Source organism: Panicum virgatum, chromosome 3N, assembly GCF_016808335.1.
Source record: "Panicum virgatum strain AP13 chromosome 3N, P.virgatum_v5, whole genome shotgun sequence".
In the NCBI taxonomy this organism is placed as follows: Eukaryota; Viridiplantae; Streptophyta; class Magnoliopsida; order Poales; family Poaceae; genus Panicum; species Panicum virgatum.
Window position 1 is genome coordinate 25,981,311 of NC_053147.1, and position 15,946 is coordinate 25,997,256.

The 15,946-nt window shown below is 45.3% G+C and overlaps 1 protein-coding gene and 1 pseudogene across 1 annotated transcript; both read right to left on the reverse strand.

Annotated features, from left to right (window-relative positions):
* Positions 1-1,312: 1,312 nt before the first annotated feature.
* Positions 1,313-3,300, reverse strand: LOC120667701 (annotated as a pseudogene).
* A 506-nt stretch (positions 3,301-3,806) lies between these two features.
* LOC120667702 lies at positions 3,807-15,834 on the reverse strand. The gene is made up of 5 exons (XM_039947724.1): positions 15,690-15,834; positions 13,167-13,516; positions 12,734-13,058; positions 5,918-6,364; positions 3,807-3,926 (listed from the first exon to the last, which is right to left on the reverse strand). The coding sequence occupies exons 1-5, from the start codon at positions 15,795-15,797 to the stop codon at positions 3,807-3,809; spliced, it is 1,350 nt and encodes a 449-aa protein (XP_039803658.1). The 5' UTR covers positions 15,798-15,834.
* Between the last annotated feature and the right edge of the window lie 112 nt (positions 15,835-15,946).

A 15,946-nucleotide genomic window follows, 5' to 3' on the forward strand; every position in this document is an offset into this window, starting at 1 on the left:
TTCTATGGACTAAATTTTAGCTAGGATGAAACTAAATTTTAGCCCACCTATTTGGATCGTCTAAATAATACACTAAACTTTAGGTCTAAAGTCCATGGATCCGAACCCAATCAAACGCAGATGATGAGAGCAGCTAGACTTTGGCTTTGATGTCAACTCGCATAGGCGAGGCATGCAGTCGCCAAGTTAATTTAAGGATAAACCTGTCCAACGACTAGCTAATTAATTAGCCAGAGGCGGCGGACGCCTTGAGCCAATCGCCATGAGGCATGAGCCGGAGTCACATGTGTGACTAGTAGTTAAAATATCACACATTCTAAAACCATATATCCAAATTAAAATCCAACTGCATCATACTATTTCTTGCGACGAAATCTTCAAAACAAGACCACATCTAGATGTTTTTTGTGTGGAACATTTTTTTTAACGCGGAATATTTTTAAAAGTTGGAATAATTAATCCAGCAATATAAATAAAATATTCCATCTTATGTACGCCTGCTAATGCACCCGCCCCAAATCCGCCCCTACCCATATTTCAAGAGCCCTAACTACCACCAGCCCCAACCCACCCCGTCGGCCCAATGCCCCAACCCGAAGTCACGACGGAAGATGATATGCGACTTACGCGCCGATCTACTACCATAGCGCCCCAACCTGTCCCAACCTGTCTGTGTCGTCAACCCAACCCGCCCCAACTCATTTTATAGTGTCACCCGTTTCCACCCATCCAATAGTACCCGTATTAAAACCCACCCAAAAAACCCGTCAAGCCCCGCCCCATTAGCAGGAGTAATCTTATGTGATAGTTTGACTGTCTGTTATACGTGTGACTTCTAATATTTTTGATGAAGTCAGTGATTATTCGTCAACTTAACGATGGGATTTTCAACTGTAATTCCGTTGGCCAAGGGCCAGGTTGGAGAAAACTCTCGCTGTTGGCTAATTCATTTGCTAGCTAATTGGCCAATTCATTTGCCACTCTGTTACCTTTTACATGATTACGCTCTCTTTTACATCTAGCTAATTGGCCACATTGCTGCAATTGTTTGCATAGTGGGCCGCCGCTGCGCGGTACTGACGATATGCCAAAATTCCAGCTTGGGCTGCGAAAGAGTACGAGGCCGTGCATCCCGCTACTACGCAGGCCGGCAGGTCCTTTCTCCAATGGCCAATCCGTGGGCCAAAGCCCGTCCAGCAGTACTGAACAGGACCGCTGTGCCGCAACTTTGAGCCTCCCTGCCCAAACAACATCGTCGACGCGTCCGGCAATCCTACATTTTTTTTCTTCCCCATCGTCCATCTCCTCGACTCTAACCTTCCTCCTCCTCCCTCCTGCCTCCTTCCTCGCCATGTGCCGCCGCCCCTCTGAGCCCGTGCTTCGCCTGCTGCGCCGCCGAGCCGCAGTGCGCCGCCGGCCCGAGAAGAAACCCTATTCAATATTTTTAATATTTTATATTTCTAATTTCAAGATTTTATCTTTACAGTTTCTACATTTTGAAAGCCAAATGCTGAACATGTTTTAAAAAATATTGAGATAATCTATCAAAATATTGAATATATTTACAACAAATAATTGGGCTAAATTGAACTTTAAAAATAAATGGCTTATCTATTTTCCAGAAGATACATAGGAGCCCTAACGCGTCGACCCAGTATAAACAGTAAGATAAACAAGAGCTATGCATCAAGTTAGCGTTGCGTGCCTGCTTGTTTACAATGAAGTCCATGTAACGTTTAATGATTTCATCTTTGGACAAAAAAAATTAAAAATCTTAAAAGCAGGACACTCTGTATGCGTAGACAGTGGCGGGCCCAGAGATTAAATTGAGCCCGGGCGAAGACTACAATAGCAATCTATTCCTATCCCGTCCCGAGTAGAACATGGTTGCGACCATGATGAACAATTTGACCTTGCAACGAGTGCATGGGAGCCCAGGTGCCCAGAGTCGCCGGCCCTGGGTCCGCCACTGTGCGTAGATCATCTTACAACCGAGAAGAGACATTATAGAACAGATACACACGCGCAGTGATTAGTGATCACGAGCGCACACACACAGCTTGGCATTGCAAGGGCTTGACTTCACGCCCATACGTGGTCTCGATCGATTCAACACCGAAGGAAATAAAGACGAATCCTTGACCAGCAGCACAACAAAGAGAGCATCAGGCAGTACCACTCCCATAATCTGCAGCTCCAGCATCACCTCCGTACGTCGTAGGGGGAGAGACCGCTGCCGCCGCCGGAACCTCCACGCGTACCTGCAGAGGCGCAGGCGCCTCATGGTGGTTTGGTGCGTTGGATCCTCCATTGTGTTGCCCGTGGTTTCCAGCAGGGTAAGGTTCTGCTTGTGGTCAGCCGGTGCGGCCTGCGGTTGGACCACTGGAATAGCGTTGGCCTGCTTCTGCTCGCCACCTGCAGCTGGCTTGTCCGCCGGCTCTGGCCCTCGCATCAGGACGAAGGAGGCGATGCCGAGCGCCGTGGCAAGGAGGGCGAGCACGCCCCCGCTGGCCAGGAGACCCGCCGCCCAGGGGTCGCACGCGCCTACGAACAACAGCACGCACGCGATCACCGCTGCTACCCTGCGCATTTCAAGACTCGTTTGCTTATCACTACTGTCCGTTCACAACGTATAGCATAGTGATCAACAGATCAAGTATATAGTGGTACGCCCGCCGCGCGCGCCGTATGTAGGCCACTCACCAGGAGCCGACGGAGCAGACGATGCTGACGATCCGCTTGGTCTCGGAAGGAACGGCGCCGGACTTGCAGCAGCCACAGCAGCCGCCGACCGCCGAGACGTAGGGGCGGAGACGGGGGCGGGTAGGGGCCGGCCTCCCTATGGTTCCCAAATTTACATTGAACATTTGAACTTTAATTAAATTTTTATGTAAATTAGTATGGTTGACCTCCCTAATAATAAAAAAAACAAATTCCTGGTTCCGCCCCTGCCAAGACGGTGGCCTAGGCGAACAGCAGGAAGATGCCGGCGCAGATTCCCAGCCCGGGCGACGGGTTCTGCAGGCCAACGACATACTCGGAATCGGAAGTCGAGATCAACGGTGCATAAAAAAGAGAGAAAAAAAACCTGCGTGCAAGGACATGGACATGTACTACGAACTATACTAGCTAGCTAGGTGGAGGGATCATGCATATGCATGATACATGCAGTAGTGATCTTACAGTAGCGTTTGCCCCCTCTCCCGCGAACCCCAAGATGGCGCTCAGCAACCCTAGAGACCCGACCACCGAGGACAGGATGATCGCCGTCTTATCCATTGTGATTTTTATCTCCGCCATTCTTCTCCCCCGGCCCTCTCCCTGCTGCTGCAGGCAGAAACAAACTAGGGATGTTTAAGAGGAGTTGGCTAGCGCGCAATTCCCTCTCTCGAATCTCGATAAATCGATCGATATGTATATATAGACGTTGCACACTTGCAAATCTTGTAGATAGCTAAGCTCAATCTTGTAGATAGTTAAGAGCTAGCATCTCCAACAGACTGTGTAAATGAATCTGGTTAGCTAAAATTTTAGACAAACCTAGAAAAAGAGCATCCAACAGACTAGTTATCCGCCTGGATCGCCATCCCGATCGGAAAAATGGAGGCATCGCTCGGAAAATATACAAAGCGGGCGTCGCTCGGCATCACCGCAACGACCTCCTCCCGCGCTCGGGTCATGCTCGCCGGACCCGTCGGAGCTCCGCTCGGCGGAGCCTCGCTCGTCGCCCCGGGAAGGCTGCTCCCTGCGCTGCATCTGGGCAGCCCTGCACCGTGCGGGGAGCACCTGCTGGCCTGGTGCTGCACCTATGGCGTCAGCTGGAGCCGTGCCTTGCCTGGGGCACCTGCTGCACCGCCGAGGGTGCCACCTGCTGCAGGGACGGCGGCACCAGCTTCTCCGGCCGGCCACCCCGCCAAGGCCTGCACCTGCGCTCAGGGTTTACATTTTCATTGATAAGCACTTTGTCAGTCACCACCGGTAACGATATCAGTCATCACCGGTAACGATAATCGATTGATAATCGCTGATAAATCGCTAATACTAGCTGATAAGGACGTCCGAATTCAAAAAACGATTATCGATTATTTATCAGTGATTATCGACAAAAACCGACGATAAATCAGTGATGTGTTCTGATAAACATGTTTTTCGGAGGAAAATAAGAAAACTAGATATTAGTATTTTGCACTTGGGGTCCATACAAATATGAGTACATTAATTAGGCGGATACATGATACTCCATGCAAAATTTCCTACATATCCATACAAATTAATAAAGAGTAAATTGCACCCATCATACAACAACTTGGCAGGTGGGTGCAAATTGGTCCAACAACTTGTAAAGTGCTCAATTTAGTACAATAACTTGATAGCTGAGTGCAGATTGATCCAACAACTTAGAAAATGCTTAATTTAGTGCAATAACTTGGTAAATTGGTGCATTCACAGTCCAAATATTACACGATAATATATTTGCTAATGTCAAGTCACAATAAAGAGTGTATTCACGTCGGAACGTATTATTTGATTGTAGATTTTTGTGTCGTAATGGACACCAATAATTTTATTCTCAGAATAAATTAATTATGGTTTATTATAAATAATATATTATTTAACCACCATTACAACAGCAACATATTAAGCAAAGTAGATGAACGTCAATAATTCTTAAATTTATAAATGGAAATTATTGATGGTGATCTGGTCGTTGTTTTTCAACTATGTACAATTTTTTATTAGTTCAAATGCAAACAAATTTTAGAATTACACCATTATTATCACTCAAACACTGAAGTTGATAATAGAGACCTTGAAACCTTAGGTTTCTTCTACACTTCTGCTTATGTATTCAACAATGATCATGTTTGTTTCTGTCTATTTAGCTCATTTTTTCTTTCTAACAAATATATGAGGCTTTAAAAATATATGGACCAACCTCCTTAAAGGTATCAATAGTTTGTATCAACGTATTGGCTTTTTTTTAGTTTAACAGTGCATATAATCAAACATATCGGAAACAGTGAGGGTGAATTTTACAATATTGAATATCATATTAGTTAGTTTTAGTTAAAATTAAATTACTATATAAAAATAATTAATGTAAAGACATAACATTAATTTCTAAACAGTGAGGGTTTTTATCCTGGTCAAATACATTGCCACGCAGGCGCAACACAAAAATCAATAGTCAAATAATACTTAATAATTTATCCTAACATGAATATACTCTTTATTTAGACTTTGCGTTAGTTACATTGTCGTATAATGTTTGGACTGTGAATGCACTTATTTGCCAAGTTATTGCATTAAGTTGGGTATTTTATAAGTTGTTGGACCGATCTGCACCCACCTGTCAAGTTATTGCACTAAATTGAGCATTTTACAAGTTGTTGGATCAATTTGCACCCACTTGACAAGTTGTTGTATGGTGGATGCAATTTACTCATTAATAAAATAAGAGTCCATACAAATATGAGTACATTAATTAAGCGGATACATGATACTCCATGCAAAAGTTTCCTACATATCCATACAAATTCATGAAGTCTGAACACATTGCAATTTTCATTCTTCATCCTCTGCCTCATGGTGTTCATAATATTGTTTCTACATTTATTAGATGGAGTGAATATGAGAGGTGAACAAAAGATTGAATAAACACACTTAAACAGATACACACCTGCAATCCATACGCATTTGGTAACTAAAAGGTAAGATGAATAGGTTGTTGCGGTAGCGGTGGCGGTGGCAACCTTCCCCTATACGGTGGGGGGAGTTGCAGATGCGGTGCGTACTTTGGAGTAGATCTAGCTCGTCTACCGCTTCTCGTTTGTCGTTGTGAGGTGGGTGCACCATGATCTTGATCCTGTGTGGCATGGGTGAAATTTGTCTCCCTAGTAAACTGAAGGGGTGATACCTGACCACTACTCCCTCCAGCACCACCACTCCCTCTAACCCAACCACTCCCTCCAGCATCACCATCATCACTCCCTCCAGTGTCGTCCTCATCATCATCGTCGCCGTCGAAGCCGCGGCCTCCATCATCACCGCTAGGCTCAGGTGTTATAGGTGTTATGTCGTCGCTCCTAAATTCTTCCTCTTCACGATCTAGGAACATGTAATTTGTACCAAACCTTGTTGCATTCCACTTCACCAATTCACCCCCAATAGTTTTTTTCATCATATGGTACAAAGAGTTGGAGTTGTATAACCAACTGCAGATCCTCTTTGCACTCTCAATACATGCTTTGTGATCTGGCCACTCTCCAATGTCCTTGAGCATAAGATTAATACATGTTTTGTGATCTGTCACTATTTGGACAACATTCTCGGCGCTGACATCTTTGATGATTTTTTCGATGAGCTGCATTTATGTAAAAATCCATTAGTATGCTCCAAGTAATGGAATACAAAAATCGACCTTGCACAACTTTGACAATAAAATTAGCATCTTGTGAGTGACCAGTTACATCAAATGACTTCCAAAAGTACATTGTACCTTGACAATATTTTTTTGACTAATTAAATGGAGGCTATTTTCATGGAGTGATACCATTCTAGCCCATGGAGAAGCTCTAGTTTTTATAGAATTTTTTCCTTCACTTTTATAAATTTTTTTAAAATTTTGAATTTTGGACTAATTTCTTTTGAAAACTCAACTGAAAACCGATTTCAGTATGTGTCGGTAATGGTAAAAATCACTGATAATCGTGAATATCGACCGATTTTTAAAACCCTGCCTGCGCCAGGAGCCGGCGCCGCGCCCCGACCGCCAAAGAAGCCGCGTGCCACCGCACCATGGCAGAGCCGAGGGACTAAGGGAAAGGAGGAGAATGACGAGTGGGCCCCACATGCTAGATCAGCTTTTTTGGACTGGACGAGAGGGATGGATGAAGAGGCTCTTGGATCTTCCACCCTTTGACTAGCTTTTTATTCTTTTGCATAGTCGTTTAGCTAGTAATTTAGCTAGAAATTTTACCTAGTCTTTTGGAGTTGCTCTAAGGCAGTCCTTCTATATACCGGCTAAAGTTAGGTCGCTACATATGGTCGACAGTTTTCCAACAATGGGAAGACAGAGTAAACAACTTAGCCATTATGTTCTGTCCACGTTCTCGGCAGTTCTTCTGCGATTGATTCTTAAGGAGTGTTGAAAAGTTGACGACATGCATGATATATAAATGTTCTTTGTTTTTTGTCCTACCGGCGCGACACACATCAAACGATAAGGATATATATATATATATATATATATATATATATATATATATATATATATCGATGAATCCATCCTTCAATGTCGTTGCATGCATGTGGTAGTCTTTTTTTTGAGATTACACAATACAACTCAGACACTCACAATGCACGCATACTCACAACCTTATAAACACACGTACACAAACTCTAACTCTATGAGTGTCTTCGAAGACTGAGCCGATAAATGCTCGAGATTGACCTTCGATCTATCTTGTTTTATCAGGTCTACTACGAAGCACATGCTTATGACATTCAAATGGTCAAAACAAGAAATTCTATTTGTTTCTGAAAAAAAGAGACAGACATGCAACCCGATCCGTCAAACATTTCCAGCGCGTAATAGAAACATTTAGGGTTATTTTCAGAAGATATATATAAACCGCAGGCTACCACGGGCAAAAAGTAAAAATCGTCAGGGGTGTTGGAGTGTTTGACAGTTCAAGGTCATTTAAATGGCACATATATATCCTTGGATCAATATTATTGCTAGCTATCCTAGTTCGAACTGCGTACAGTGCATATACGCCTACACAGCGGAAAACGATCGACCATCCACTGTTTGACGTGCTTAATCATATTTTATGATTGCCGGAGTTCAGTTGACGTTTGACATTGATGAGATGTTAATGACCAAATAAAACTGCAACTAAACGCTATGCTCGGCTGGCAATAATGTTCACACGACTAATAACAATAAAATGCATGTTGGCAAGCAGCTATTTAATTAAGTATAGGCCGGGCAAGCTGTGGCTCATAATACTAAGATAGAACGACGTGCACCACACAATTATAGCAAAAGGTTTTTTAAACATAGTATCCTTCCTTAATGACACACATAAGTTGGTTGAAGTATCATCTTAACAACAAGCCAAATTTAAAATGTACATTTACAGTGCTTATTACTTTGGGAAAAATCTATTTTTCAACCCTGAACTATCACCTTCAAATGCCGATTCCATTTGAAAAACAATCCTAGACTCAATCCAAGGCGATTTTGCTACAGTATAATTTCTGAATTTCTAGGATATTACACCTTTCTCAATTAAATAATAGAGAAAGCTTAGTTTGTATTATCTAAAAATCATGATATTTTGCTGGGAGGTACCAAAAGAGACAAGGAATTTATTTTGGCTAGATGTACGATATTAGATGTAAAGAAATTTGAATTATAAAATTTTAAAAATAGGTAGAATTCAAAATTCCTTGAATTTTTAGGCTAGTTAAACCTTTACTATAAATGCATTAAAAAAAGATAATTCAAACTTTTTTATTTAGTTTAATAAAATATATATTTATTAACTCAAGTTCTATAGAAAATTATCAAATTAGAATTTTAAATAATCAAATTTGATTTAAATTTGAGCATTGTGAAGGAATTCAAATAATTTCAAAAAAATTGGACCAATAAAAAATATATTATTAAACTAAATAAAAAAGTATGAATTATCATGTTTTTAATGCATTTTTAGCAAAAGTTTAACTGGCCTAAAAAATTAAAAAATTTGAATGTTACCAATTTTTAAAATTTTAAAATTCAAATTTCTTTATGTCTAAAGTAGCACATCTAGCTGGAACTGATTTTTTGCCTCTTGTGCTACCTTCTAGCAAAATATCACGATTTTTAGACAATATTAACTATGTTTTCTCCATTATTTAATTGATAGAGGTGTAAAATCCTAGAAATTCGGAAACTATACTATAGCAAAACCACGTTAGGACGAGGCAGGGTTGTTTTCCGGATGGAGGTGTAGGATATATGGTTTTGTAGTTCAAGGACCAAAATCGACTGATCGTGATAGTTCAGGGTTGAAAAATGGACTTTTCCCTATTACTTTTTGTGTACTAGCTGACTGGCCTCTTCTGGTGCACCATCCAATAATGGAAGGTACTAGTATGCGATTGACAACTACTCCTCGAGTCCTCGTACATTAAGATGTTAGATGCTTGGTGTTTATTAACGATCTTTTGTGTCACACCAGTTTTACAAACAAAAGCGAATGCGGATCGCATATACGTCACGATGAATTTACTCATACATGCGACAACTTTAATAGTGAACCATGCCAATGTTATTACATAATCATCAAACTTCATTACAAAATGACCCATTCTGAAAGAAAAAATGCATAGATATATTGAAGTTTTTAGCGGAATGGGACACCATATTCGTAGACAGCTGATCTAGAACGGTGCATCTGATCAAAGTCGTTGTCTTCAATGAAGTGCATCTAGTCATGTACTCGTGTGGGAATATTGGAGGGCTAAGGAGGGGTGAGTACAACGAATTGCAATCCACAAGTGTGGAAAAAATGTAACATAGGAGGGCTATTGGGTTTAACACTCTTAACCAATACGTCTTCTAATTTTATTTTAAGTCCTTAACACTTGTTTGTGAGATGTGAAACCAACAGCTCAACCAGATCCAAATCCCAGAAATTCATCCAAGCAAACCATCACCAAACCAAAAGTTTGAGGTCTAAATTGGCCTATTTGATAGTTGAGGGACGAATTTGAATCTTAGAAGGAAGTCGGGATGAAAGTGACTATTTTGCCAAATATAAATGAGCCAATTTTAAGTTTGAGCTGAATTTTGTAAGCTTAGTGAGCTCAATCTCGAATAGCCTAGCTAATACCAATCATCATGATGACTCCATAAACTGTATATGCATATATTTTAATTTCTTTAGTCCAACTGTATTGTCCAAGTCCCTTATAGCCAATCAACAAAACTCCAATTGAAAACTTATTTTTGCCACTATAGTTTATGGGTGCAAAATTCCACCAGAGAGTGTGGATGGGGTTCATAGTTTCACCCCCATGGTTCTAGGAATCTATCTATTCAAACTAACTAATGGGGATGACTATCCAATTTCACTAATGATTGTGGGCACAGGGTGTAGCATTTCATCCGCGAAACAATATATCGCATGTGGGATTTTACTCCACCCGCATCCAACCCAACCTGTTGTCATCCCTAGATCTAATTACAAACAAGCCAAGCTCAAGATCAGATTGTTGACAGCCTTGGTCCAATTCCCATCCTTTGCCTTTGCAAATTCTTACGGATGAAGAAAAAACTATCACTATATTTATTTATTTTTCTAGTTTTATTAAGTACACAGAACAATCCAAAAAGGTTGCGGTTTTTCTCTACTAATTGGGTTTTTCTTTCACCTTCTAGGGGCGGTCTATGAGGTCCATATGGATAACTACCTTTCTATACAACATGTAGACAATTTCTATTTCCAACCCTTCTTTTGAGGCCTCCAAACCAGAACCAATTTCCTCTTTTTGAACATCGCCACTAACCTTGATTTTTTTGCCATCCTAAGGATGCTACTACTTAATTGAAATGACAAAATATCTTATAAATGTTTGAGTGTGAAATGATAGTTGAACCGACAAATTGGCTATATTAATATCGTTATATATCGACAATTTGCAACATAGCTGAAGAGATCAAAGCAGAACTATATTAACTTTTCAAACACTACAGACCCATTTGAGAGGTCTTTTGCTGGTTTCGGTTTGACCTCTTTTATGCAAATTGACATAGGCCCTGTTTGCTTCCGCTTATAAGCAGATTCTCGATAGGAAAAAATCAGAAACCCACCCAAACGCCTCGATTAAAATCGGATTCTTTCCACCGCCGCTTCCATGGGAGTCAGGAAAACAACGTCAACCCGGATTCTCACCACCGTCTCCCTGAGCTCGCGTCTGCGGTAAGCGAGTGGCCTTTTCCCTCGCAGCCCCCACCTCTCTCTGCTGCCGCGCCGCCACCCACCCTCTCCTCCCCTGCTGTCGCGCCGCCGCACGCCATCCCCGCGCCGCACCCGCCGTCCCTGCTGCTGCCGCGCCGGGGGCCATGCTCCCCTGCTGCTGCCGCGCCGCGGGCCACCACCCCTGCTGCTGCCGCGCCGCGGGCCAACCCTCCCCTGCTGCGCAGGGCCTTGAGCCGGCGCCGGAGCACCACGACAAGGCGGAGGCGCAAGCGGTGGAGCAGAGCAGCAAGCGTTGCAGCAGGGCAGCAGGCGCTGCGTGAAGAGATAAGGGGAGAGAGAGAGAGAGTAGAAAGAGACAATGAGAGGTAGGAAAAAAGAGAGAAGAAAAATGTGTGGATAAAGATTCGGTAGGAAAAAAAGTAGGAAGAGTATATTTAGCTTTAAAATATATTTAATATTATTGTGATATAATTATCTTGTCAAGATACTAAAAGAATATAAGAATTATCGACTTCTACTCATATTCAGTGAAAAATGAGATATCATCGGTCTCCGGGGCACTTCAGATATTTTACTACTTATTTCAGAGAATCAACTCAGAATAATCGGGATTGCCAAACACCCAACTCATCTAGACAGAGCTTCAAAATATATGATATTATGTGTGCGTTTGACTAGTAGAAAAGAAAGAACTTCACAGCCAGTTCTCATTTCACCTTGGCCCTTTTCGTCGCGCGCGCGTATGTATATAGTGAAAAGTGAAGTGAATGAATCCATCAAAAGGCCCCACCGATCATACAGTTCCGATAGGCGTTCCAGAGGAAAAGAAGGCAGGGAATATTTTCTATCCTTTAGCGCCAACCTAGGTAAATCAGTCAAGCAGAAGGATTAGGGGAAAAGCCCTCCAAGGTTTGTTAGCCCGCCCTACTAGCAGTCTTGTCACCACCCCGCTCATATCCCCCCTTTTAATCGAGACAAGCGAGCCCCCCTATCAGCTCACATTTCCCATTCCAGGTGTTCAGGCCTTAAATGCCCTGCATCTTTTTTCCTTGAAGTCAGCCCAGACAGCTAGCTTAGCTCGCGATCATTATTATTCTCTTTCAACTCCAAACCATGCACTCGCATGGCATGTTTTCTGTCATGAGGGGAAACCATATATGATGCTCGGTGCTACACATGTTCGTGTCCTTGGGGAGGAGAGAACTGCTGATTCGGTGCTTGCGTCGTTCCATTGCCTTGAGCGGTCGGAGGGTTCCAGTGTTTCATTTACCGACCGGACCGGTCAAACCGCCGGGGTCCGGTACCGGTATACCGGTCCGGTTTGGCCGGAAACTGGTCGGTCCCGGTCGAATTCAAATTTGAATTTAAAATACTCAGTTCAACCGGTTCGTACCGGTATACCGGCCGGTTAGACCGGTTTACGGGCCGGTTTACCGGCCGGTTTGAATTCAAATCCAAATTTAAAATCGCATGTGTAACCGGTTTGGAACGGTATACCGGCCGGTTTGACCGGTTTACCGGCCGGTTTGACCGGTTTATCAAGTGGGCCTTAATGGGCCGTCTTATTTTTTTCCTTTTCTTTTTTGGTTTAACTTTAAATGCCGAAAAAGTATGTTAAACGAACGAATTTTTGAGAAAATTTGACACTATTAGATTCGTCGCACCTTGAAGTATTTTTAAGAATTTTTTTGAAATTTTTTCATTTTTTAATTTAAATTTGAATTTTAAATTTAGACCGGTTTGGTACCAGCCCAAACCGGAACCGGACCAGTTCCCACAGGTTTTGTAAACCCTGGAGGGGTCTGCTGATTCGGTGCTTGCGATCCATAAACGCCTGCAACTCCTGCCTGCTGGAAACGCGGTTGGTCCGTCGCCATCCCGAAAGGCGGCGGCTGCTGACCTACTGGCTTGTTGGGTGCGTCCGCCGGCTGCCTCCTCAGCATGATGAAGGAGGTGATGCCGAGCGCCGTGGCAGCGACGGTGAGCACGGCTGCGCCGGCGTACATGCCGCCGCTGCTACGCCCGCTGGCGTTCTGCGACGCCCCGAACAAGAAGAGCACCGACGCGATCACGGTCCCTATCCTGCACCCAACAACTTGAGCATCATCAGTTCTCGCGCGGCGTAACTGGGATTCATGTTATATATAGTGTGTGCCTGTGTGGAGATCAGACGTACGGTGGCGCACTCACCACGAGACGACCCCGCAGACGATGATGATGGTCTGCTTGGTCTCGGAGAGAACGGGGCGGAACTTGCAGTAGCCGACGGCTGCCACTGCCGAGACGGTGGTCTGCGCCACGAGCAGGAAGAGGGCGGCGCAGATCCCCAGCCCGGGCGAGGGGTTCGGGTTCTGCAGGTATTTCGTAGATGCACTTGTAAGACACTGAGTATGTAATCTCTCCTTGGAACCAGTTTGGAATCCTCTACAACTACAATAATTTCTAACGCTCCTGCAGTGCCCCCTATCACGTAGCGCATGCTTCTTCAGTGACTCCTGCCATACGACAGATACAGAACCGATGGCCGCAACATTGCTATGCTAACAATAAAGCACCTCTGAGTGACACACGTGTTAGAGCATCTCCAAGAGATGCTCTAAATCCTACTCTTTACTCCCTCCTTCCCCGTTTATAAGGCATGGTGGAACATGACACGGTCTTCTAAACAACACTTTGACCATTTATTTATCATATATTATATCACTTTTGATTATAAGCTTATAATCATTGTAAACTATATTTGATTATGAATCCAATCATATGAAATTTGCATTATAAAAACAAAAATTTAATAGTTAAATTATTGGTCAAAGATGAGAAGGTTTGAATCTTGATATACGTGTATGCCTTATAAACGGGGAAGGAGGGAGTATATTACAATTTAGCTACCCATCTAGCTAACCTTGACTCTCTATAAGTCTCTGCTATCCAAGAGACTCTTCTTTTCCCATACAGCTGCCGATCCCCATCGCCACCTCCTGCTGCCTGGCCTCACCGTCCGCCGCCCCTTCCCCACCGTCTGCACCAAGGACGGCGTCTTCGGCGACCAGGGCCACGCCGGCGGGTTCAAGCTAGAGGTGGAGCAGCTCCGCGCCGCGCTCCGCGCCGCGCCCTGCTGCGGTCTGCGCCGCCGCGCCCCGCTGCCGGCCGACTCGAGCGCGGCGCCGGCGTCGTCCGTCGCCTGCAGCCTCTCCACGAAATCCGCGTCCACCTCCCGTAGCAGCAAATCGATCTCCGGGAACAAGGGTGGTCGTCGACGCCGTGGTACGTGGCCGGCCATTGGAGCGGAGCTAGACCTAGCTGGCCATGGGAGCGCAGCTCGACCACGCCAGCCATGGGAGCTCGACCCCGCCGGCCAGGGGGAGCGGAGCTCGACCTTGCCGGCCATGGAGCTCGACCCCGCCGGAGGTCTGCGCGGGAGGAGCTGCGCAGCCTCGAATCGGCCACCGCCGCCGCCGAATCAGCCGCGACACAACGCGCCTCCTCCTCCTCCACCACCTCCCCGCGACGCGCGCGACCGGCGGCGCACCTCCCCGGCGCGGGCATCGTCGCGTCCTCCCCGGCGGCCCGGCGCGGGCGGGCGGCGGCTCACCTCCCTACGCGCGCGGGCGTCGGCGCGTCCTCCTCAGCAGCCCAGCGCGGCTTGGCGTCCTCCTATTCCATATCCACCTCCCGCCGTGTCTCCTCCACCTCCGCTGTCCTCGGGCGGCGCCGGCGGCCCCCACCCCAGCCCGGCTTCGCCTCGCCCGGCGCCGGCCTTGCGCGGCCTCGTCCAGCGGCGGAAGGGAGCGGAGGAGGGGGGAGTTCGCGAGAAAGGGGAGGTGAGCGCACGGGAGGGGGCTATAGCGAGTGCGAAGCCTCGGAATAGATGCCGAGCGCGACCGCGAGCATGTCGAGCCGGAAAGCGAGCAGATGGACATGGCGAGTCTGTTGGAAGTCGATTTTACCGCCATTATCCTTTTTTTTACCTATCGGTCTCGTTTGAAGAGGCCGTTGGAGTTGCTCTTAGTAAAGCATTACTTAGAACAAACTTAGCAGGATCATCTAGTCTACACAGTAGATCACACTGAGTTCACTAATGCAGATTAACATGAGGACTCGGTCATTTACCGGCGGTCGTGGTGTCCATGGTTGTCGGTGCAGTGGTGATGTGGTCGACGACGAGGGCGGCGTCGGGGACGTAGCGTAGTCGTTCCTTGAGTGTCCTCTCGGGGTAGCAGCGGCATTCAGGTCGCCACCGGCACTGCCCCAGACGTGGCACTCGAGCTTCCGAGCCTTCCAGCGCGCTTAGCGATCGGTTAGGGTGGACTACGTGAGAATCACGAGATTTGGGATAAGGAAACCCTATGGGGTTGACCCTCTACTTATAGGTCGCGCTGTAGGCTTGGGGCCGAGCCCAATGGACTTAGGTTTTGTCTCCCGATCATGGCAAAACCAGACTCAGGATTTATTTCCGAGTCCGTGATTTGGGGAATTGATATCCCTTTCTGATTGCGTTGGTTACTGGTTGACCGAGGTCAAACTAACAAATCCAACAACACGGATGCAGCAAGTCGCCTGGGCTGTAAACCCACTAGCATCCGTACGTCATGATCTTGGCTCAACAAGATCATGAATATAATGCACATGTAAATTACTTAAAAAATGCACATTTTGTATAAAATGAACGAGATAATATCACAGTACGTAGGTAGATCAGGAGCTAGCACTTACATTAGCGTTCTCCCCCTCGGCGGCGAATCCCAAGATGGCACTCAACGCCCCTAGTGACCCGACCACGGCGGACACGATGATCACCATCTTGTCCATCTTTATTTCCATGGTTCTCCTTTGCACTAGCTTCTGGTATGTAGACGTACACAACTGATGCTGGGAGAGGGGCCTTTAGCTTCGTGCTTATGGTTTATATAGGCGTTGCACCACATGCAGTCTGTCGTAATGTGAACGACGAAGCACTAGGGCCGGGCACG

What these genes read in the sequence shown, in the direction of transcription:
- LOC120667702 (XM_039947724.1), bottom strand. Translation starts at nt 15,797, where the DNA reads ATGGAAATAAAGATGGACAAGATGGTGATCATCGTGTCCGCCGTGGTC. An exon ending in CCGAGGGGGAGAACGCTAAT is followed by an intron (nt 13,517 to 15,689) that starts GTAAGTGCTAGC and finishes CTTTATTGTTAG; the next exon opens with CATAGCAATGTTGCGGCCAT. An exon ending in CTGGAGGGAGTAGTGGTCAG is followed by an intron (nt 3,927 to 5,917) that starts GTATCACCCCTT and finishes CCCTGAGCGCAG; the next exon opens with GTGCAGGCCTTGGCGGGGTG.